Below are 25,366 nucleotides of genomic sequence, written 5' to 3'. Positions count from 1 at the left end.
TACTGGTGGTAAAGTCAGCTGTTTGGGACCTGACATGTGGAGTGCCAGAAGGGTCAATTTTGTTACTAACGGTCTTCAGTGTTTATGTAAAGTCACTGAAAGAGATCATCCAGAGCTTTGGGGTTGGGTGTCATAACTATCTGATGGCATTCAGTTTTGTCCTTTGTTACATAAATCTCTAGATGAAGCTCCCCACCTTGCCTCGCACCAGCCTTTCCCCGCCGCCCGAGGAGTGGTAGGGCCAGTGCTCACATGCGCTGCCGCCTGTGCTCCCCTTCTCACCATGCTCCTGCGAGCCTCTCTTCACCTGGCTTGCCTCCTCCCTCTCATTCCCATTTTCTGGCTGAACCTTCTGCCTCCCCCATTCCAGAGCTGGCTCATCCTTCTGGTAGGTGCTGCCACTGGCTCTTTCTTTCCCCGTGTTCCTCTCTCTCTCTCTCTGCACCCTCTGTTATGGGCTCTGGAGAGAGGGAAAAGGGGGTTTTGTGGGGGGGGGGAGTCGGGTGACTGGAGCCTGTATCGCACGACAGTATCCTTTGGGTAACTACAAATAACAACAGGATTCCATTAAAAATGCAAAAAGTATAATCAACGACAACAGCATTGTCTGTGCAGCTCCAGACAAAAACACTCCTGTTGCAGGTGGACAGGGGAGAAATTGCTTCCATGGCAGTTGAGGGGCAGCCTGAGAAGAGATTCCTTTTGATTTCTTATAGGATCTCAGCTCCATTTTCACCGAGGGAGAAGCCTGGAGGCTGGGCACCTTCCGATTGGTGTCTCCTCAGTCCGCTGCCTGCACCAAGGTTTCCCCTGAGACCTTTGTTGCAGGAGCTGCCACACTTAGTGGAAACTTACCCAGTGTAGTTGCAGTTGCTGCAGCACCTGTGATGCTGGGGAGGAGGGAAGAGAATGGGGGAGGGAGCTGCCTTGCAATGGACTGAGTGTCAGTGAAGTGACTGAGCTTCAGGTGGGAGAGATGGAGCTGGCCACACAGTGGAAAGGAATAATAGTAAACAGTAGTCATTCCATCAGAATGGCAAACCATCTAATAGAATCATAAAATCAGAGAGTTGGAAGGGGCCATACAGACTCAACGCAGGATCACCCTAGAGCATCCCTGACAAGTGTTCATCCAGCTGCTGCTACAAGACTGCCAGAGAGGAGGAGCTCACCACCTCCCTAGGTAGCTGATTCCACTGTTGAACAACTCTTACTATAATTTTTTTACCTAATATCCAGCCGGTACCTTTCTGCCCATAATTTCAAACCATTATTGTGGGTCTTATCCTCTGCTGCCAACAGGAATAGCTCCCTGCCCTCCTCTAAATGACAGCCCTTCAAATACTTAAAGAGAGCAATCATGTTCTCTCTCAACCTCTTCTTCTCCAGACTAAACATTCCCAATTCCCTCAGCCTTTCCTCTCGGGGCTTGGTCTCCAGGCCCTTGATTATCCTAGTTGCTCTCCTCTGCATCTGCTCCATTCTGTCCACATCCTTTTTGAAGTGAGGCTTCCAGAACTGTGCACAATACTATAGGTGCAGCATGACCAATGCAGTGTACAGTGGGACTATGACATCTTGCGATTTGGGTTTTATGCCTCTGTTGATAAACCCCAAGATTGCATTAGACATTTTTGTTGCTGCATCACACTGACTGCTCATATTTAACTTAAGGGCCACCTGTACCCCAAGATCTTGTTCGCATACTGATACCCAGAAGTGTATTCTCATCCAGCATGCATGTTTCTAATTTTTGTTACCCAGATGTAGAACTCGGCACTTATCCTTGTTGAATTGCATCTTGTTCACATCTGCCCACTTTTCCATTGTGTTCAGATCTTGTTGAATTCTATCTCTGTCTCCTGGTGTGTTCGCTGCTCCTCCCAATTTGGTGTCATCTACAAATTTAGTGAGTAGTCCCTCCACACCCTCACCAGATCATTTATAAAAATATTGAAAAGTACTGGGCCCAGAACCGAACCTTATGGCACCTCACTGGACACCTCCCTCCATTCAGATGAAATGTCATTGACAACTACTCTTTCAGTGTGTTTGTCCAACCAGTTCCCTATCCACCTAACTATCATAGGGTCCAGTCCACAGTCCTCTAGTTTACCCATCAGAACATCATGGGGAACTCTGTCAAAAGCCTTACTGAAATCTAGTAAACAACGTCAACTGCATTCCCTCGATCCAGTAAGCTCATCACTCAATCAGAGTCAATCTGAATGTCTCTTGCCTTGAAAACCCTATGGGATCGCCATAACTCAGCTGTGACTTGACAGCACTTTCCACCACCACCACACCATCAGAAAAGGAGCTGTGCATGAGGGGAAGAGTAGTGGCCATGTCAGTAGTTGGAATCAAAGCAAGTGATTGCAGGAGGGGAGAAAGAGACAGAGTGATGGAGTGGGGGGAGGGAGAGAGAGAGAGAAGGGGAGGAAGAAGGAATGATAGTAGGCATGGGTGAAATGGAAAAAGACACACAGAGTGAAGGCATGGCAATAGCATGGGGGAGAAAGAAGGAATGGCAGTAGTCATGGGTGAAAGGGAGAAAGACTGACAGAGAGAAGGAGTGAGAGTAGGCATGAATGAAAAGGAAAGAGAGTGAGTGAGAAGGGGTGGTGGCGAGGGGAGGAAGGAAATGTGGGGGGAAATGGAATGGCTGCCCCCACAAGTTCCTTGTGGGTCTCCACTTCGGGATATACAATACGAAAACTGTGCCCATATTATAAGACAGATTAATGTAACTGATAAACAGATGCCAACGTTGTTGAAATAATTTTCACTTTATTTATTTTTATCATACTTTTCTCTCCAAGGAGAACCCAACACAGCTTATAATATTCTTTCTGCCATTATCTTCACAACAACCCTGTGAGGTACATTAGGCTGAGAGAATAAGTGGCCCAAGATCATTCATCAAGCTTCTTTGGCACAGTGGGGATTTGATCCTATGTCTCCCAGATCCTAGCCTGACACCTTAACCATTATACATCATGCTGAATTCCACAGATTGTCCAACATTCCTTGAATGGATCAAGTTTATAAATTTAGCCATTTCTGTTAGATTCCAGAACATAGAAACCATTCAGAAATAGTAGAAATAATGGAATTACATCCATATTTTCTAATGAGTATTTTTACATCTGTAAGAAACAAGAGAAAAATGTATAGTTTGAGTTACATTCTCAAAAAGACAAAGAAAAATATTCAATCAAAATGAAGACCATAGTCCATTTTACAATTAATTCTGTCATCATCCATTATTTTTAGGGAATGAGAAAATGCCATCACATATGTGAAAAGTCTGCATTTTCTTGAGAAAGTTTCCAGCAACTACTATCATAAGTGTAATAGATTTACTAGTAGTATGATGATAAGATACCTGTAATATAATCATTTATAAACATTTTCCTTCAAATTTTCATTTAGGTAAGATGCATGCAGGTGATATGAAAGAAATCCCTGCAACACCCCAGAGTTACCGACACTCCAGAGTGCCAGGGTCCAGGTTTGCCCCAAGGCAGTGAACCTTAAGCTTTGTGGCTTCAGATGTCACTGATATTTGTGTGGTTTGAAAATTCGTCCAGTTTTGTGCTCTGTTAATTTAAGGAACACATCTGTGCATTTGTGTTTATATGTAATTGTAGGAAAGATTTCTATTTAAAAATAACCAGTGCTCCGGTGGTCAAATTATTTGCTTGTTAAATTTAATCAGTACATTTATGGAGTACATAAAATAAAATGACCACGTAGTTTATATAATTTATTTGCTTAATCAAAGAACAAATGCCAAAATGTAGAACATATTTACAGGGAATGTTTATCTGTAAAGGCTTACAATTATAGCAGTTTTATCTAAATTCATCCATGAGGCAAGCCGCTGAAAGAATTTCGTAGCGATTTCATGTAATTTGAAGTGGGTGAGTAAAAAGAAATTAGTACAAGAATCTGGAAACCTTTAAAATAAACAAGACACAAAGTCTTGGGGATGAGAGTTTAATGTAATCGGCCTTAAAACTCAATAGCATAAAAATTGAAAGACAAAACTTGCTCATATATAGGTATTTTTGAAATAGGCTGTGTTTTCTTTTCCTCTGCAATGTCTTAGAATCATCACCATGTTTTCCTTATTCAGATTTACAGATAAAACTGATTCACTAGCTTAAATCCATCCCCTCCTCTTCTTGCTTACTCCTTAACTTCCAGGTATAAAACCTCATGATTTGTTATAAGACTGGATTCAAAACAATCTGACCCCTATCTTTTAAGGGGTTAATGTGGTGGTGAAATGAAATAAGATGACATTTTGGAATTGCTACCAGAAATTGTGACTGATGTGTGAAATTAAAAAATAAATCTGTGTTGTAGAAAGGGACTGGCAATCATTCTGCAGACAATCTTATCTCTTTTTCTTTCTGTGGATGTACAGGAACAAAAATTCTCTGCAGGTAACTCAGCTTGGGCAAAATATAACAAATTCCTACTGTATGTATTGTCTTATTATATTTAATGACTAAATGTAGGAACCTCAGAAAGTTTGAGAATTAAAAAGACGTATTTCCAACCCACCTACTTTATTTGTTGATATAAATCCAACTCATTTGCATAACTTTTAAGTGAATGGAAGATTCCTCTGATAGTGGAATAGAACCTTAACATCCAGCCCAATAAACCTGAGAAAATTATTGTCTCACAGTTATTTTTTATCTAAAACATGTATTCAAATTTCAGCCATATCTTTAAAGAAAACTTATATAGCTATGTTCATATTGTGAATAAGTTTGTGTAAATATGAAAGGTGCAGATTGTTGGTGGTATGATGTAAATGCGGAAGATATTTCAATTAACTTGCATGGGTAAACATAGTTTATTATAGTTAATTCTAGTTTGGGAATCAGCTCTCGCCATTTTTTTCTTTTCAAGTACTCCTTTTTTAAGCCATAATTTTTCATGTCTACTTCTGGTAAAATAGGATGTAGACTATAGAAATCATAGAGTCTCTATATGTTTGAGGTTTATGGGTCTGAAGCCCATGTTCAGATTAGACAAGGTTATGTGAAAGCCATCTTTGAGTATGCTTTGCTATAAGCGTTGCTGTATAGCTAAGAGCCACCAATATGGCTTTGGCTATACTGTAATTAATCAGTATTTGAAGCTATGTGTAAAGCTTAACATTATGTATAGAGTATAAACTCCATTTGTAGAATAGAGTTTCTACAATCTCTCTGGCAGTGCCAATTTTAGAGAATACTGAGTATAGTTCAGTTTAAGAGCTTAAGGCTCCATGGATCTCCATCCATGTATTCCAATTATATGTATTCCAATTGGAGTAATTCTATGTGTTAGCCATTGTTGGCTGTGATGCATGTTTGTATGCATATGTATGTCAGACAGCTCTGTGTGAGACCTTAGTCTTAGAACTGACTGCAGAGTATATTCAGTGCTTCCTCCTTGTGTAGAGAAACCCCTGGAATATGCTCTGGTAGTGGGCTTCGTGATGAAGCTGCATTTACATCTTGTCTGTCAGAACTAGGAAGTCTACACATAAGATAGATCTTGTGAGGACTTATATTTGGCCAACAGCTCTTATAAGTTCTCAGTGACACCATACTCAAGTATGATAAGATCCATACCCTTATAATCCTTAGATTAAAGGCCTCCATCACATATTTAGGATGAAGCATTGTACAGACAGTTATTCCAGACCATCAGTCTTAGGATGACAGACTGTGTGGTATAATATCTCTCTCTGTGAGAGTTCTCCAGACTTAGAGACGTATAGATGATTGTTCCTAATTCACGCAAGAATCAGGTTCCTAATTCATGCAAGAATTAGGCTGCCAAGGTTTTACATCTTTGGTAGATGGAGGAAGTCCATAGGTCAATAGTTTTAGACCATCAGGATCTTCTCTAACCTGTAGTCAGAGAAAGGTCTCTATTTATATCTTTTCAGAGCCATTATCTTGTAGATGTGCTGGAATAGTTTCAGTCACCTTTGGTTCTAGAATCCTTTGGCTAAAGCATTCTATAAATAAACAGTAACTTAGTCAGTAGTTAGTCAGTAGGCCTTATTCATAAGCAGTACTTATGTAATTTACTGCCATCTGCAGTAGTCAGTAGATATGACCTTGTCTATCATTCCTTGTCAAGCAGTATGTTTTGCTTAATCAGATGAGCACATCTGCAGCTGTGACCTTTAGCTGTGACAGCTGTATTATATGACTATAGCAGCAGAATCTTGGTTTGGATTCTACAGCATAGCAAGTAAGCCTTGAGCTTATTCAGTCAAAGGTATACTATACACTTTACAATAAAGTAACACAACATCTTTCTAACACATTTCTGTCCTATGAAGCCTAATGGAACATGTTTTCATATGAAAATCCTGTTCATATGTAGTTGCCTGGGACAAGGTTTTCCCTGGAAGTGACGTTAGTAAGAAAGCAACAGTTGTCAGAGATGCTAGGGCTCTTCTTTACATGCAAAAAAGGGGTCCTTGATAGAATCACTACATCATCTGCATAAAGGAGGATTGGAATATTTTGATGCGCCAGTTCAGGAGGGTGGAAGGCAACTGAATTCAAACAATTGACATGAAATTATCTGAGAATTTGCTTGACAGAAGTAATTGGCTTTGCAGCACAGAAGCTCTTAAAACAAACTAAATTAGGTGAATGTCAAGTGGCTGAGTGTTATCTAGAATGTCGAAACATGGTAGTAGCAGTTGTTGAGAAGTTGGTTGAAGTCCTTGGAAGTTCAAGATGGTTTGTGGCTTATCAGTATTAGATTCTACTATCATTATAAACAAACCAAATGTTGGAATCACCAGAACTTGGATTGTACTGGAACTTCTATATGCAGCAAATTGAATCAATGACAGAGCAGCTGAAAAATCAAAACAATATACTGCTTTAACCACAGCTGCCCACAATGAATTCAAGGCTCAGTGTACATGGTAAAACAAAATGATGATGTCAGATTGGACACATTTTGCAGTAGTAATTTGACAGCCAACAAGAATTTCTCAGAGCTGTGCAAGGTTGTCAATATGTACTCTATCCTGTCTCATGGTAATACTTCATCTGGAAGTGGATTTTCAATTAATAAGTCAATGTTAATACAGGATTTCCATGAAGAAACTGTTCATCAATGCCAGGTTTATGATGCTTTCCTGAGTTCTGGAGGACTTTTTTAAAAAGTCTGTCAGAAAGGAGGTCAATAAATATACAGACAATGTTTTATTGGGTAAACAATAGATGGAGCATTGGCGAGGCATAGGGAGCGGATCCACAACATCGGCTGACCACCCTGTCATCTGATAGATCGACAGATTGATAGATCGATAAACCGACCCCAACCCGCCTGTTGGGGTAGCAACCGGAGTAGCATGTAAGTGGCTCCACAGGACATAAATCTCTGAGTGGAACCTGTGCCACCTGGGAGTGGAGCTATGAACAGCCCCCGAGCTGGGTATTGATGATGTACTCCATGCCAAGACCCCTTAAGGGGGTTCCCAAATGGGGGAAGGCAGGCATGTCGGCAAATCTTCCCCCAATTGGATCCGTCCCGATGCCAAAAACCTCCTAAGCTGTGCTGAAAGAAAATCAAGAAAAACCGTGAATTAAGGGAGGGAGGGTGGGATTTGCCGTCACCAGGAACAAACAGGCCGGCTGGCTGAGCGCACTGGCTTTTAATAGGTGATGGGGGCAGAGCAACGCAGGGGTGCCTGTGTCATCAGCCTCCGATGGCGGCACATTATTTTGCCCGCCCCGAACACAGCAATAGGCTGCAAAGTTAAAAGGGCAGGCAAGGAACGCCAGGCCACATGAAGGGGGCAAGGAGGAAACACTCGCCCCCACGGAGCTCCCCTTTCTTCTGGAGCCCACCCCGTTGCCACAAAGGCTGCCCATGGTGATTCATGGGCACGGCCATTGTCATTTGATAGTACAATGAAACCATTGGTCAGAAACTAAAGGAGTTACAAAACAAAAAGAGAAAACTGTACAAGTGATAGCTGAATATTGTTGTTTAACCTTTTTTCAAAAAAGAATGCTTATACTCTAATTTTATTTTAATTTAATTTCAGAACTAAGTTTCATATTGTGGCTTCATTGAAGCCATCTTTTAAGAACATTCCATAAATTTTATTTTATATAATGTTTAGAATAGTTTTAAAACAAGAACGAAAATGTGATGTTATTTAATGTTTAGAGATTATATGTATTGAAGTTCCATCATTGTGTAATTTATAATGCAGTTTCAAAACATATGTTTTGAACAACATAACAATCAACATTTAAAGAAGTTCATACTGAAGCTTGACAAACATTTTTGCATTTCAGTATTTGTGTAGTTTTAAACCATTTAATAAAACATTTATTTAATGTAACCTATGAAGTTTTCAACTTGGGACTATTTTTGAATTGTGATCACGGAAATCAACAAAAATGGGACAGGGTCAGTCAGAGAAAGTCAAGGAAATGGAAAATAAAACTTTAGTGGCAACCCTGCTATTTTGATGACTAATTCCTATGTATTTATTATTTATTTGCAAAATATATATCCTGCCTTTCTGCCTTTATCAGGGCTATGAAGGAAGCTAACAAATTAAGAACATTCATAATAAAATCATATCTTAAAAACCATTAAAATCAACAAAAACAACATTAAATCTATTAAAACCACATGTGCTGTATATACTAAAAGGAACACATAAAACATTTCAACAACAATAGGGCAGGAAGGAGGGATCACTGAAGGAATGCCAAACAAAGACAAGAAACTTCAGAAACACGGCCTTGCACGTTTCAACGTTCTGCCTTTGGCCCTCACTGCATTCCTCTATGCCAACAACTTTGTCCGTGCAGAACGGGGAAAGTGGAAACTATGGTCCATGTCTTACTGCATTGCCTTTTTTACAACAATATTACATCGCAGTGTATGGTCCCCATTCTGTCAACATTTCCCAGAAGATCTGAAAAATTGTATGTTTCCCTTTTACCCAGACTCTCCTCAGGAGATAACCATCCAAGTAGCCAAATTCTGTCTCTGGATGTGTGGGATATGTAAACGGCTGACTGAGATCAATAATCTTATTCCATAGATGGCACTACCTCCCCTTTTATACCTTATGTTTTACTTAAATGTATTATTATTAATATTGTCAAACTACTATTAATACACATAATCTAATTTTAATTACATTGCCTTTTACTAGTGCAGTTCCATCCAGACAGTATTCTCCCATTCCAGCACTGACCAGCAACCCTAAATTAAAGCATCTGAAAAAAAATTACCCATTCTTTTTCTCAAAGGAAAAAAAAGTCAGCCGTTCCTGAAGAGAATAGCATGCTACGTTCTCCTCCATCTGTCAAACAGAATGATGTGTTAATTAGACTTGGCTGGATGTTCCAGGGATTGAATTTGGGGTCTCATGTCTCTATATATAGCTGTGTAAGCTTCATCCATGAGAGCCAGTGTGGTGTAGTGGTTAAGGTGTTGCACTAGGACCTGGAAAACCCATGTTCAAATTCCCACTCACACCATGGAAGCTTGTTGAGTGACCTTGGGCCAGTCACTCTCAGCCCTGAATACCAGGAATTATGACATGGAAGCAGGCAATGGCAAACCACCTCCAAACATCTCTTCCCTTGAAAATCCTATGGGGTTGTCATAAATCAGCTGTGACTTGACAGCATACACACACACACACACACCTAATCCTGTTATTAAAGGACAGAAGCCTTTTATACTAGTATGTGCATATTGCCTAAGTTGTTGCTATTGCTCCAGATGAAAGGATGGTACATCAGTTAGGCTGCATTTGAGAAAGTAAAAGAGGATATTCTGCACAAATGGTGGGGTAAAATAAGATAAACATGAAAAGAAGTAGGTCTAATGGTATATTTAAAAAGTCTAATGCCTCTGTCACCTTTTCATGCCAATTTTTAAGGTATAAATATATTAGGTGAATCTTCATTAGTTACTGTGATAATTCCCAGAGTAGTTTATTTAATCCATTTGTACCCTGCTTTTCTCCTAAATAAGACCCAAAATGGCTTGCATTGTTCTCCTCTTCTTCACTTTATCCTCACAACAATCTTGTGAGGTTGATTAGGCTGACTGAGTATGACTGGCCCAAGGTCACCCAGTGAGCTTCCATGGCACAGGTGGGGAACCCGGGTCTCTCAGATACTAGTCTGACTCTCTGAACCACTAAACTACATACATGAAGTATAACACTTATAGGATTCACCAAAGTGTTTGAGGCTACAAAGTTGTGAAACACCTTGCACCTTGCTTCCATACATCTTTTTAAAAAATGCCTGTAATTTCATAGGAAATCTTAACTGAAGTACCAAACTACAGATTTTTTTGACTTCCCAAGGTGTATTTACAGATAGAAATATGGAGAATTGTGGATAGTACATTTTCATGTAGTCTATATAATACACTTTAGTTTTTTACAAACCTCACATTACAAACATTAGTTCACTGAAATAATTTCCACCATAGTGAAGACATTACATCATTGAATTGACTGATCTATCTTTACCTCTCTATCCTTTCAGTAACTTCTCCTGGTCAAGCTGTTACTGTGGTTTCACAGACTACAGTAACCAAGGAAACCACCATCTCCAAACAAGAAATGCCATCTTCTTTGCTTCTAGAGGTGCCACCACTGGCTGAATTCAATAAGGCCTGGTCAGATCTCACGGACTGGCTTTCTTTATTGGACCGAGTGATAAAATCCCAAATAGTGACTGTGGGTGATCTTGATGAAATCAATGACATGATCATCAAGCAAAAGGTATGTAAATATTGATTTTTCTGCCTGGCAGAATTAACTGATACAAATGATAATTGATGGAAAGCATTATTAAAGATAGAATTGTCAAGCATATAGAAGGGCAAGGCCTGCGGAGCAAAACCCAACATGGCTTCTTTAAAGGTAGGTCCTGTCTCACTAGACTATTAAGAGTTTTTTGAAAGAGTAAGCATTTGGACAGGAACGAGCCTGTGGACATTGTGTATTTGGATTTTCAAAAGGCTTTTGACAAAGTCCCCCACCAAAGACTGCTAAGCAAACTTCACTGTCATGGGATAAGAGGACAAGTCCTCTTATGGATTGAGAGCTGGCTGAAAAATAGGAAGCAGAGAGGAGGAATCAATGGTTAGTTTTCACAATGGAGGGATGTGAGCAGTGGGGTGCCTCAGGGATCTGTGTTGGGACCGGTGCTTTTCAACCTGTTCATCAATTACCTGAAGTTGGGGTTGAACAGCGAAGTAGCCATGTTTGCAGATGACACCAAATTATTTAGGGTGGTTAAAACAAAATTGGACTGTGAAGAGCTCCAAAAGGATCTCTCCAAATTGGAAGAATGGGCGTTAAAATGGCAAATGAGATTCAATGTGAGCAAGTGTAAAGTGATGCATATTGGAGCAAAGAATCCCAACTTCACATATACACTGATGGGATCTGTGCTGGCAGCAACAGACCAAGAAAAGGATCTTGGGGTGGTAGTGGATCACTCGATGAAGATGTCAACCCAGTGTGCGGCTTCTGTAAAAAGGCAAATTCTATGCTGGCCATAATTAGACGAAGAATAGAGAATAAAACTGCTGATATACTGCTCTTGAACAAATCTATGTTGAGACTACACTTGGAATACTGTGTACAGTTCTGGTCACCACACCTAAAAGAGGATATTACAGAGCTTGAGAAGGTGCAGAAAAGAGCAACCAAAATGATTAGGGGACTAGAGCAACTGCCCTATGAGGAGCAGTTAAGACACTTAGGGCTGTTTAGCTTGGAAAGAAGACGGCTAAGGGGAGACATGATAGAGGTCTATAAAATTATGCATGGTTTGGAGAGAGTGGACAGGGAGAAGCTTTTCTCCCTTTCTCATAATACTAGAACACGGGGTCATCTGCTGAAACTGGAGGGTGAGAGATTCGAAACTGATAAAAGGAAGTATTTCTTCACACAACACATAGTTAAATTGTGGAACTCCCTGCCCCAAGATGTGGTGATGGCTGCCAACTTGGAAGGCTTTAAGAGGGGAGTGGACATATTCATGGAGGAGAGGAGTATTCATGGCTGTTAGTTAGAATGGATACTAGTCATGATGCATATGTATTCTCTCCAGGATCATAGGAGCATGCCTATTATCTTAGGTGCTGTGGAACACAGGAAGGATGGTGCTGCTGTAGTTGTCTTGTTTGGGGGCTTCCTAGAGGCACCTGGTTGGCTACTGTGTGAACAGACTGCTGGACTTGATGGGCCTTGGCCTGATCCAGCAGGGCTTTTCTTATGTTCTTATGTAAATGCAACAACTTTTAGATCAAACATGATAGAATTATCTTAAGAACTGTAGCATGCATGTTCCTTATCAAATTTATTTAAAACAGAAATGTCTCGTGAGTCATTTTATGTATGTAATATGTATTCCATTTCACAATTTTAAACAAATATAGCAATACTATTGATAGATTTTTAACAAGATAAAAGGAAGAAAACAACATCTATCTATATATTACCTTTACAGTGAACTAGTTCCATGCCAAAATATGACATTTTTAAAAAGGGAGTTAGTAGGCTGAGAGATACATGATGTTGGCAGAATAATTTCCACAGCTCTCTACCTTTTAATGTAGGTGTAAGAACTTTCTGAGAGGCTTGTATCCTGCTGTCATCCTACTATGAAAAGCTCCTCAATCCTCTTTAAAAAAGAGTTGTTCATTAAGGGAAGTGTTTTGTCAGCAAACTGTTTTGAGGGTTTTCTCAGATAAGTAACACTTAAACAGTTAAAATATGAAAATATATAGGCATGGACAAAAACAAAACTTTAACTTCAGTAACTCTTGAGCAATAAAAGTAATTTGTTTATTATATAGCCTGAACGTAATTACCTGCCTCCCACATTCAACAGTGTTCAATATAAAAGATCTAGCTTGCATAGCAAAACTTTAAATGCTACACTTCCACTCCACTGAGCCTTTGTGGACTGAAATGAGCTCCTCTTTTTCATACAACATTGTTCTTATCTCCTTCCAAAACCTAATTTGTTTAATTTAAATATATCAAATTTTGATTTTATGCCTAATAAACAGAAAGTAGGTGGATACAATAAATTAAATTGTTTAAATTGTTTTAAATTGTTTAAATTGTTGTGTTTTAATTATTGATATTTTAATTTTTTATGGTTTTTGTTGATTTTAGAGGTTGTAACCCACCCTGAACCCGGTCTGACTGGGAGAGAGGGCAGGCTATAAATGCGAATATACATGTGAATATAAATAAACGTAAAGGTAAAGCTTATCATGATAATTTTAGCTTGTTCCTTGACTGGGGGTCACAAGTAATAGATACCCAAATAGTGGCTAATGTGCTATCAGTTGTATTATTTCTGCTAAATGAAACAAATGTGAATGTTAAAAATAATGTAAATGTGAAAAATGTTCTACAAATGTAACAAGCTACCATTTTCTCTGGCACAACTGCATGGTTTGTGGCATGATCTTTGATCAGGTTCATTTAATCCTTGTGCCAGAAGATCATACCAAACTTGCTAGAAGTGGTGGGAAGCGCCATCAAGTCACAGCTGACTTATGGCAACCCCATAGGGTTTTCAAGGCAAGACGTTCAGAGGTGGTTGGCCATTGCCTGTATCCATGTGGGCTGAGAGAGTTCTGAGAGAACAGTGACTGGCCCAAGGTCATCCAGCAGGCTTCATGTGGAGGAGTGGGGAAGCAAACCCAATTCTCCAGATTAGAGTCGCTGCTCCTAACCATTGTACCATATTGGCTCTCAAAACCTGTTCTACATGAGATAAAGTTTCATATTATTGTTATCTTTTATGTGAATTTTACTTGAAAGTTATATTAGAGAAACAGCATCTTTAAATAGTGAAAGTATCAGCTCTCCCCCACCCCAAATTATATAATCCGTATGATCTGATCCAGTGGAGAGATAAGGCCGCTGATCTATTAATCATGGTTAATGGTAATCAGGGTTCCACTTAGCCAAGGATTGCAGACATACCTTAAATCCTGGTACATATGGGAACAATGCATTTTTAAATAATAGTTGTGTGTCCAAACAGACACCCAGTTCTAGCTTTTAGGCACCCATTGTATGCAATTGGGCAGAAAACTTAACCAATGGACCAAGAACACAAATTCAGTTTGGAAGCTACTAAGACACTCAAGATTTGAAATTGTAGTCAAATTGAATAGAAGCATAGGGACACATCAAACAATTATTCTTAGGGTGCTTGCAAACTATCAGTATTTCTAAAAAAAAAGTCTGCGCAAAATCTCTTTCTCTGTTCACTTTGATATCTTGTTCTCTATGTCTTTATTCTTTTTTGGTAAGAATTTTGCTACAACAGGATGTGGCTCATAAGTAGCAGTCCCTTGCCATTCAGTGTAACAAACAAATAAATATGGGATGTTATTTTTTTCCAGATTTCCTGAAAAAAATTGGGTCCCATAAAGCCTGTGGGAATTTCTGTGGCTCTTGGGGGGGGGGCATTTTTGCAGGTAGAGCCGCCAAATTTGCAGCATAGCTGTAAGGGACTCTCCTTGCAAGAACTCCCAGGTTTGATGAAGATTGGGTCAGGGGGTCCGATTTTATGGGGTCTGGAAGGGGTCACCCCCATCCTCCACCATAGAAAATAGTGAAGTTACTGACTGTATTCAAATTCTTTAGAGGGAACTTTGCTATTTATCTCAGTGGCAGAGCCGGGCTTTGCTTCTGAGGCAGCTTAATGTGCCTTAGATTCCAGAGGATTGTGTTTATCACTCAGATCCCATTGGCCGGTAGAACAGTCCCATTTTTTAGAAAATTTAGAAATATATGTTTCATACATGTTACAGTTAAGGCAATAGATTAAAGGCCTTCTATGCTTTCCATCAACTTCAGCTGTCTTAGTCTGAACAGATTGACTTTCTATATTGAACCACTAGAGGTTATGTTGTGGCTGTAGACCATAAAGTTGTCTCTTAAATGCGTTCTGAAATGATATTGCTGATTTAGGGTATGATTTTGACTTTGTGCTGTAGATGCAGCCATAGTGCAGGGTAATAAGGCTATTTTCTGTTGCTGAATTGTTTCTCGCACATCCTTCTACATTTTTATTGTTGTCTTTCTTCTTGTTCCAGTCACTCAAATTTGAATACTTCATGTTGTCAATATAGTTCTACAAGATGCATAATGCACTTGTAACTGTGCAGACTATGGCTTCAAGTGGATGCTGGAGAAGAAAGGGATTTTTAGTCCCTGAGAGGGAGCCATAGTTGTTGGAAGAGTGAAAAGTCAATACATTTTTGTCCCTGGAGCAGACTAGAGGCAAAAGCTCCCTTTACACTGCAGAATACTACAAAGTTCCATGTTAAGCCACTAGGAGGCCACTCAGGGAACAAGGGACATTTAACTTGTCTGGTGAACATATATGAGACATCATATACTTTTCTTTTCAGTCGTGTCTAATCCCAGAACAATTTATCTGTGATCTTAAAATTCTGGAAGTAGAAGATTCAGTGCTTTCATTGTGTGTTATGAAGAAATTTTATACCTTAAGTTACTTAAAAGCCAAAATAAAAATAATCCCCAAATATTTATTTTGTAATCCCAGGACTTCTCGTAATGTGACCAAAGTACGACAGCCTCAGTTTAGTCATTTTAGCTCCTAGGGTCTGTTCAGGCTTGATTTTATGTAAAACCCACTGATTTTTTTTTTTTTTTTTGGCAGTCCAGAGTATCCATAAAAATCTCCTCCACCACCACATTTCAATGGAATTTACTTTCTTCCTATCAGCTTTCTTCATTGTCCAGCTTTCACACCCATACATAGTAATAAGAAATATGATGGCATTGATTAACTTGATCTTGGTTGCCAGTGACACATCCTTACACTTAAGAATCTTTTTCTAACTCCTTCATGGCTGCCCTTCCCAGTCTCAATCTCCTTCTGATTTCTTGGCTGCAGCCTCCGTTTTGGTTGAAGATGAAGCCAAGGAATAAAAAGTCTTGAACAATTTCAATTTCCTCATTGTCAACCTTAAATTGGAAAATGGTTCATTCTTTGCAGCAAGTCTATGGAAGAAAAAAATCACTACAGGTGATATTCATGGCTCTTGCATCCCATCCACAGCCCTTTGTATAAGAGCTAGAACCATGGAGGAAGAGTTCCTCTCATTGTTTCTCTGTGTAGTGTGAAACAGTGTAGAGAGCATGTTAATTTGTAGTTACAGATTAAAGGCTTGGGGGAATACTGCATTCTTTGCAGTTACATTTTGACTGACTCTGAAAATAATTTTACCACTAACATTGTTTTTTCTGTCTAGTATCCTCCCTTAATTAGATCACAGACAGCAAATGCGGGATTTTGCTGGGCCATTTTTTCTTTTCAGTAGGCAATTACTTATGTTTTTTCCATTTTATTTGATATTGTCTAAACGTGTAATTTACTTTTGCACATTAACATATTCTATTCCACTTCTCTATAGTATAGTATTTGTGGCATAAAAAGCATGATATCATGTGTTTATATTTGTGCAGATGAAAGATTTAGCTTCTGAATTAAATATAGCTTGCAGTAATGTATTTTAAAATTTAATTTAAATAGCAGAAAATTGTATCTGTTTTAAGGTAGGATTATTTCTAAATCCCCATCTAGATACAGATAATAAAGCTAGGAGAAACCCCCAAGGTGAAATCATAGATGAATTGATTCTTTACCCTGGAGAGAATAGAAAGAAAATTGTTTAAAATTTATCCTTTTCTCCCCACAAAAGAATGGCTTATAACAAAGGTATAAGTAATACAGTTTTGTGAAGCATGAATGCTAAGCTTTTCTGTAATGTCAGCTCCTATAAAATCATTTGAAAATGTGTCAGAAATATAATCAGAAATGCCCTTTGATCTAGTTTACTGCTTCACACCTGTTCCTGTTTAATATAAAAATGCACAAGGTGCAATAAGTGTAAAACAGAAAGGACTGTATTTCAAAATAATTGCTGAAAGCTCACAATTTCCTTTTATACCTTTGAAAATCAGTCTAGCAGCTCTTTTGATTTTTCTCTAATTACTAAAGATAAAGAACAGTAGGACCTTCAAGTTTGCGTTACGTTTTGGTACTGACAACTGTGCTGATCAGGTTACTAGTTTTTAAAGTCTCCTTTTAATTGGAATTATTGTGACTATTCCCTTAACTATAAGACAAGGTAAAAACTAAAGTGTACCAAACTGATTTTTCTGTTACTATTTTTAATGTATTTCAACTTTCATGATATTTACTTGAATTTTTTTAGTTTAATACTATATAGTACAATATAGTTTAGTACTATATTGTACCATATAGTACTAAACTATATAGTATCCTCCATCCTTTCCCTGTTGTCTTTCCCCTTCCCCATTCCCCTTGCTCCTATTTAGCTTTGTTCCACTTCTAAAAACAAACAAACAAACAAACAAACACAGGGTAGAGAGGAGCGATGGACAGCTCCATGGTTGCTTCCCTTTGGTTTCAAAAACACAGGGCACTGGCTTCCGTATTGATAGTAGGAACCAAAAGCACAGGGTCTGAAGGAAAACATTTCCAAGAACAACAGCAGAGAACTGAAAAGTAGAGTACCAGAAGGGGAGCGGTACCTGGAACACACATTTCACAGAAATAACGAAAAATCTAACATTGCATTTAACTCTGTTGGTTGAATAGTATTCAATTTATGTATGTAAAATGCCTCTTGTTGATGCAACCATTCTAACACATTTATATTTGAATTTCTCTTTTAAAAAAAATGGATATGCACTCAAATTTTATATTATCCAGGTTATGTATCTAGAAAAAAGTCTGTGAGTGGTGCCTCTAAGATTCTATTTTTTATCCATGACATGTGCTCCAAGATATGTTTTTAACAGGGCGTATCATACTTCCAACATACAATTTTTTACAAGGGCAAGTAATGAGATGTACAGTGAGGGAAAAAAGTATTTGATCCCCTGCTAAATTTGCCCGTTTGCCCTCTGACGAAGAAATGGCCAGTCCATAATTTTAAAGATAGGTTTATTGTAGCTGTGAGAGACAGAATAACAACAGGAAAAACCCCAGAAACCCAGAAGACAAAAGTCAGAGATTGATGTGCATTATAATGAGTGAAATAAGTATTTGATCCCCTATCAACCAGCCAGATTAGGGTTAGGGTTCTGCTGTCGACAGAAGCAATCAATCCATCAGATTCCAAACTAGCCACCATGACCAAGACCAAAGAGCTGTCCAAGGATGTCAGGGACAAGATTGTAGACCTGCACAAGGCTGGACTGGGCTACAAGACTATTGCCAAGCAGCTTGGTGAGAAGGTGACAACCCTCACCCCAACCCTAACCCTAACTGTCAACCTCCCTCGGTCTGGGGCTCCATGCAAGATCTCATCTCGTGAAGTTGCAATGATCATGAGAACGGTGATGAAGCAGCCCAGAACTACACGGGGGGAACTTGTCAATGATCTCAGGGCAGCTGGGACCATAGTCACCATGAAAACAGTTGGTAACACACTATGCCATGAAGGACTGAGATCTTGCAGAGCCCGCAAGGTCCCCTTGCTCAAGACAGCACATGTACAGGCCTGTCTGCAGTTTGCCAATGCACATCCGAATGACCCAGAGGAGAACTGGGTGAAAGTGTTGTGGTCAGATGAGACCAAAATCGAGCCCTTTGGCATCAACTTGTCATGGCCCAGGCTTCAACAGGCGAAACATCATCAGAGGAAGAGCCTGAGCAGGGAGAAATAACGGGCATTGCACCTCGGACAGCTGAGAATGCAGGGCAGGGCGAAGGACAACAGGTAGGAGTAAACACCAGCCCTGCTGAGGATTTGGAAGTAAACACAGAATCACCTCCTTCGGCACAACCAGATGCAGCTGTAACTCCACAGAAACAGGACCCACCTGAAGCAGCTCACCTGAAGCCACTCAACAACAGCACAGGCAAAGAGTAAGAATGGAGTTGCAAAGTAAAAGGAGAAGTCCGCGTCTACAGACAATAAGGAGACAGCTCCAAGACTGTGAGTTGTCTGAGGATGAGAACTAAGGCAAAGAGAAACAGCTTAAACCCAGGCTTGGAACAGACAGACGCTGCGAAAGCAATTGTTGCAAAAGGATCTCTGACTTTTGTTGCTGACGCTCCTAGACTTTGATAAACGGACTTCTGACCCTTGGACAGGACTTTTGACTTCCCCTCTGCCCACCGACTTTATTTTGGTTTCCAGCTCCTGGCGGGACTCCCCCGGATTCCTGCATTCCTGAGATAACAGCCTGCTCTCAAGACCAGTAGCCGACAGTAACCCGAGACGACCTGGCCTAGCACACAACTCAACTCGCCGTGTTTGGAGGAGGAATGCTGCCTACGACCCCAAGAACACCATCCCCACCGTCAAACATGGAGGGGGACATATTATGCTTTGGGAGTGTTTTTCTGCTAAGGGGACAGGACACCTTCACCGCATCGAAGGGACGATGGACGGGACCATGTATCGTCAAATCTTGGGTGAGCACCTCCTTCCCTCAGCCAGGGCATTGAAAATGGGTCAAGGATGGGTATTCCAGCATGACAATGACCCAAAACACACGGCCAAGGCAACAAAGGAGTGGCTCAAGAAGAAGCACATTAAGGTCCTGGAGTGGCCTAGCCAGTCTCCAGACCTTAATCCCATCGAAAATCTGCGGAGGGAGCTGAAGGTTTGAGTAGCTACACATCAGCCTCGAAATCTTACTGACTTGGAGAGGATCTGCAAAGAGGAGTGGGACAAAATACCTCCTGAGATGTGTGCAAACCTGGTGGCCACCTACAAGAAACGTCTGACCTCTGTAATTGCCAACAAGGGTTTTGCCACCAAGTACTAAGTCATCTTTTGCAAAGGGATCAAATACTTATTTCACTCATTATAATGCACATCGATCTCTGACTTTTGTCTTCTGGATTTCTGGGGGTTTTCCTGTTGTTATTCTGTCTCTCACAGCTGCAATAAACCTACCATTAAAATTATGGACTGGTCATTTCTTCGTCAGAGGGCAAACGGGCAAATTTAGCAGGGGATCAAATACTTTTTCCCCTCACTGTATCACATTGTTCAAATTAAAATTCATAAAAAGGTTTTCTATATGTACCAATGGGATGTTCAAAAGTCTTCAGTCATAGCATATTTGCATGCTGAGCAATTACTACATTTGTAGTGTCCTAAAATAGACTCAGAATGAGGCTCTACATGTTGGATGTCAGAATGTACCAAGTGAGCCATCAATGTTTTATTTTATTTTTTCTAAAACCCACAATTGGCAGTTCCTTGCACCCTGGAATGTAACTAATTAAAGACCAATATTTCATGACTACTTTTTTATCTTATGATGCAGCAGCATCTCTCCCAACAGCTGCCTGACTGAGACTGCAGACTCTGGGGGGAAGTGCACTAATGTTCTGGAGATACTACATATAATGTAATATACTGCTTCCATGTGCCTCAGGCTGATGCCTCAACTTGGCTCATGGTGAAGCCAACCCTGTTGTCATATATGAATGAGTCATCACAGATCAGACATGATAAAGTGAACATTCCATTGCTCTGTATTCAGATTGTTGTTTTGTTAAAATTATGTTGAAGTGCTACATGCTGATATATCCATTCCGTTACTTACACAAATAAAATTTCTCTAAGTTCATTTTCCTTTCTGCTCATGTATCTCTGGATCCAACCTAGTGCTTTTCACTGCTGTCAGTTCACACATTCTGTTGCAAGCTATTAATTTTTAAATAACAAAATGATACTCATGCATATATGAACAAACTAATTCTCTTGAAATTAACAAAATGAGATTGAGAGAGTAGCATGATTACAGCACCATTAGTGGTGTTTGTACCTGTTGTTGGCACATAGTTATGATACTATCTTGGCCATGCTTCTTTATTTTTATAAGGCTATAGGACTTTTATTTTTCTGAATTTCCTAGTTCAGGTTTTCCTTCAATGCAATTATTCACTTATAATTGTTTTGTATCTGCAAGAAGTATCATTTTTTTGTCCTTTTCTTTTCTTCATATCTTCTCTCAGCTAGCAGAATCCATCATGACATCTGATTTTCAATGGGTAAGCTATTATCAATGTGACCCCATTAGTTGACATTTTACCATATGCTCACAAATAGTGTGAACATTCCCTTTCCTTTTTGATGTCCGTCTGTTTGTGTTCCACTAGATAGTGACCAAGGTGACTCTTAAGATTAATCAGGTTGATGCAATATATATATATAATATTTAAGGTATTGGATATCACATACAAAACTCTTCATGGCCTTGGACCCTCATATCTGTGAGATTCCCTCTCCCTGTATGTATTGCCATGACAGCTTCGCTCTTCTGAACAAGGTCTTCTGCAGGTGCCAACCTGCAAGTACGCAAAATCTACAAATGCCTGTGCATGTGCCTTCTACATTGTGGCTCCCACTTTATGGAATAGTCTGCCTGAGGAGGTTAGGAGGGCTCCCGCTCTCCTGGCTTTCTGAAAACTAGGCAAAACTGAATTATTCAAGAGATCTTTTCTAAGCAGGCATAAAGTTGCACTGTACTCAATTATTCACAAAGTTACTTGGATAAATTATTAGGGACTGTGGTATATACTACTGTGTTTCTCTTGGTGAAACTAGGATCCTACTATGTCATTTTTGCATAATTTAATGTGTCATGTTAATACGTTTTGCTCCAGTTCTGTTTTTAGATTTCTGATTTGTTCTACAACCCAAATCCGATTGTATTGTTTATTGAATGTCCCATCCTGTTGATTGTATTGGCTCACTCTGTGTAATCTGCTTTGAGTCCAAGTGAGAAAAACAGACTATAAATAATGTAACTAAAAGGAAAAGGAAAAAAGAGGCGGAAGAACAACTGTGAGAGGAAAATGGTACTGGAGAAGAAGGAAGTATCAGACAAGCTGTCAATTAGAACAGAAGAGGAGGGGGATTTTACACAATTTCCTCCTTTTACTATAGCTTTCCATACTATTTGGCCATTGTGGGTGGTCACAGGGTTGGCAAGCTCACAGGTGTGAGGGTTCCCAACCTCCCTGTGCAAACTCCATAAAATCACTTGCTCAGACGGTCGTGCAGAAACAAGGAACTTTATTGGAAGCTTCAGGTTAGTATAGGCCCTACAAGGGCAAAGTTGCAAGTGTTAACAATTTCACAAAGGCAGGATTATAACCCCTACAGGGAAGCAGATGTCAAATACATGTTATGGGAACTTGCGAGATAATTGTGCATGGTACAGGAACATCAAAGGTCTCAGGAAGCTCGTTACTACTATCTGCATACCAAGGCCATAGCTGGTGGGAGGGAGTCGGGGAGAGCAAGGGAGGAGAATGGCAGGAATAGACATTCCAACCTGGGCCCTGCTGGACGCAGCGCCTGAACCAAGGAAAGGCAAAAGGCCTGGACTGCTTTTACGAGTCCAGGGGGGGAAGCACACAAAACAAAAGCTGACAGACCCTCACATTCTGCCCCCCTTAAGGCCCCCCTCCCCCGAGTCCGGGTTGATGAGGCTTGTCAGGATAGGCAGAGTGAAACTTTCGAACCAGGCGGGGGGCCGCAACATGGGGAGCAGCCACCCATTCGTCATGGGCGGGCCCCAAGTGTTTCCAGCGGATCAGATAAAACAATTTCCCCTTTTTCAGCTTAGAGTCCAACACTTTAGAAACCTCGAGATGTGTTTCCCCCCCCCCCCCACAACCATAGGAATTTCGGGCTTAGATGTCAGGCTGCTATCTCGGTTTCAGTATTGTTTCTGTGTCGGTACTGTACTGTCTAGCCTCAAGGCCGACCACACATACCAAGGCCTGGGAATACTGCTCCTGGGAAAGTTGACTCTGTCTGTGTATGCTGTTATTGTATAATCTCCCGCCATTTACTGCCTTATATTATCGTTCGGCTAGTGAGACTCTCATAGCTGCCATAGTTCCCTGTATGCACTGTATTGCCTTTTTGACCAGTAAAAGCCATCTGCTTGGATTCTATATGACTCTGTGGTGATTTCTGGTTCGAAGGGTCAGGAGCTCACATTATGGCAGCTATCCTTCACCTTCTTCATTGTACTACTAGTCAGGCTGGAGCCCAGGGGGGTTCGCCTGTCGCTTGGATGGGAGCTGAGAAGCTCTCCAAGTGACCTACTATCCTGGATTCCTCTCGGAAGGATCCCATCCTGTTACGGGACATAGTCGCTGAACTCTTCAGGACCACCCTAGAGGTTTGCCGCTTGAGGGGACTGGTACAGGAACAGTGGCAATCTCTTAAAGGGACTCTCTGGATGCTGACGTCGGAGGATACTGATACTCGTTTAGATCTTCAAGACTTGGATCAATTACTGGACGATGCCCGGTTGGCAACTGAGGATTTACAAGTACTAACTGGACTTTTGGATAATCTTATTTCTCGAGAGACTCTTTCCTCTAGTTCTACCATGGCAGGAGCCCCGCCGGAGGGTTTTTCCCTGATTCCGGATGCGGCCAGCTGTCAGGCTGAAGCCAAGCGAGTCGCTACTCGCACTGCTCTTCTCCTTGTAGAATGTACAAAGGACACCCCGGTAGCCACCTTGGCTCAAGCTTTGACCTCGACTTTTGGAGCCGATGCACCCGCACTGGCGGTCCGAATACAACCCTTGCTGGGCGGGGAACCCGACCCCATACTCTCACTCCTGGAAACAGAACTTTTACCGCGCATTACGGCGGAGGCTGCCCTAAGACTTGAGAACGCCAAAGTTCTTGCGGATAAGGATGCCGCCGAAGCGGCTAAGGTCGCAAGAGAGAGAGAGGTTGCTGAAGCAGCCAAGGCGGCAGCAGCAAGGGTTAGGGATCGGGCGAAAATGGATACGCGCCCCAAGGACACTGTACAAGGGCTATCAGGTCTGTCTTTTTCCCCGGCGTTCGTCCCGTCGCGCGCGACCCAACGCGCACGTCGTTTGGCTGACCGACGTCGAGACTCAGGAGAGTCTGAAGACGAGGATCTTTATGGAGATAGCTCTCAATGGGCCACGAGCTTCCGGACCAGTAAACCTCATCTTACTGGTGGCCCAAGTGAGGAGGTTCACCTCTTACGAGCCCAGAATCGGGAGCTCTCCGACCGTGTTGATCAACTCCAAGACCTAATGGAACGTATGCTTCAGGATAACAGGCAATTACAACAAACCCTGATAGCCCAGGCACAGCCCGTTCCGATACCGGGTCAGGGGGTGCCCATCCAGCCACCCCAACCACCCGCTAATGTGCCTGCTCCACCCTTGCCTCCCGGAGCTCCCGTTGTTCCTCCGCCCGGACCACCCGTGCAACCGGGCCAACCTGCGCCCGGCCCTTGGAAGCAACTTAAATTGAGGACTACGTACGACGGATCTCTCGAGACTTTGCCTTGTTTCTTGCATCAAGTGGACAGTTATATGCGAGAACAAGGACAACTTTTCCCCACGGAAGATAGCCGGGTGCGTTATGTAGCTTCCCTTCTGACAGGTAAAGCAGCTGACTGGATGATCCTCCAGTTTGACACCCGCTCTCAGGCTATTCGTTCCCTCAACAACTTCATGACTGCTCTGAGAAGGAGGTTTGAAGACCCCTTCTTGGGGGAAAGAGCCAAAACGGAACTCTTACAACTAAAACAAGGCTCTGCTACAGTTCGAGAATTTGCCGATGAATTTCAACGACTGGCAAGTAAAATTGTAGGTTGGCCCGAGACCACCCTAATTCATCATTTCAGGGAAGCCTTGCACCCTGACGTTCTGAACTGGTCATACATGCGGGGCAATCCCGATACCCTTGAAGACTGGATTCTATTGGCCGAGGAAGTGGAAAGCCGCCGACGCTTTATTTCTCTAGTCCGTCAAAAACACAAGGAAAAAAGCACCCAAAAGCCTCAATCCAAGGCACCACCGCCCGTCCCACGAAATCCTCCATGTCCGCCCCAGGAACGTGAAGCCCGATTTCAGAGAGGTGCCTGTCTTACTTGGGGAGAAATGGGCCACTTTGCAGCTGTTTGCCCGCACCGCCATGAATTATTTCGTTCCAGCACGACAACCAGCGCCAGAGGTCGTCCACCACGCAGAGGCACCGCGGCCACCCGCAGCGCGGCTCCGGGAAGACCCACACCCTCTGCACTCCATGCCGGAGACCCAGCCTCCCTGCCTACTACCAACGACCCCGCCGGGTCTCGGATTACAAGTGCCCCATTGGGGGACAACTTTCCCTCTTCGGATGAGGAAAATCCTTGGAATTCTCCAGCCTTAAACCTGGAATCTCCCCTCGACTTGTCAAAAAACGGCTCCGGTCTGTGG

The 25,366-nt window shown here is 41.4% G+C and overlaps 1 protein-coding gene across 2 annotated transcripts in view; it reads left to right on the top strand.

The window, feature by feature from the left end:
* Positions 1-25,366, top strand: part of DMD (dystrophin) — a 1,354,185-nt gene that overhangs the window by 924,024 nt on the left and 404,795 nt on the right. For both annotated transcript variants that reach the window (XM_056862020.1, XM_056862019.1), the window contains one exon: positions 10,578-10,816. In XM_056862020.1, the coding sequence (XP_056717998.1) occupies positions 10,578-10,816 (239 nt within the window). The remainder of the gene's footprint in view (positions 1-10,577; positions 10,817-25,366) is intronic.

The sequence above is a fragment of the Euleptes europaea genome, chromosome 16 (genome assembly GCF_029931775.1).
Source record: "Euleptes europaea isolate rEulEur1 chromosome 16, rEulEur1.hap1, whole genome shotgun sequence".
Classification (NCBI taxonomy): Eukaryota; Metazoa; Chordata; class Lepidosauria; order Squamata; family Sphaerodactylidae; genus Euleptes; species Euleptes europaea.
Note: the sequence above shows the minus strand (reverse complement) of the source record. Positions and strands in the feature narration are given on the sequence as shown.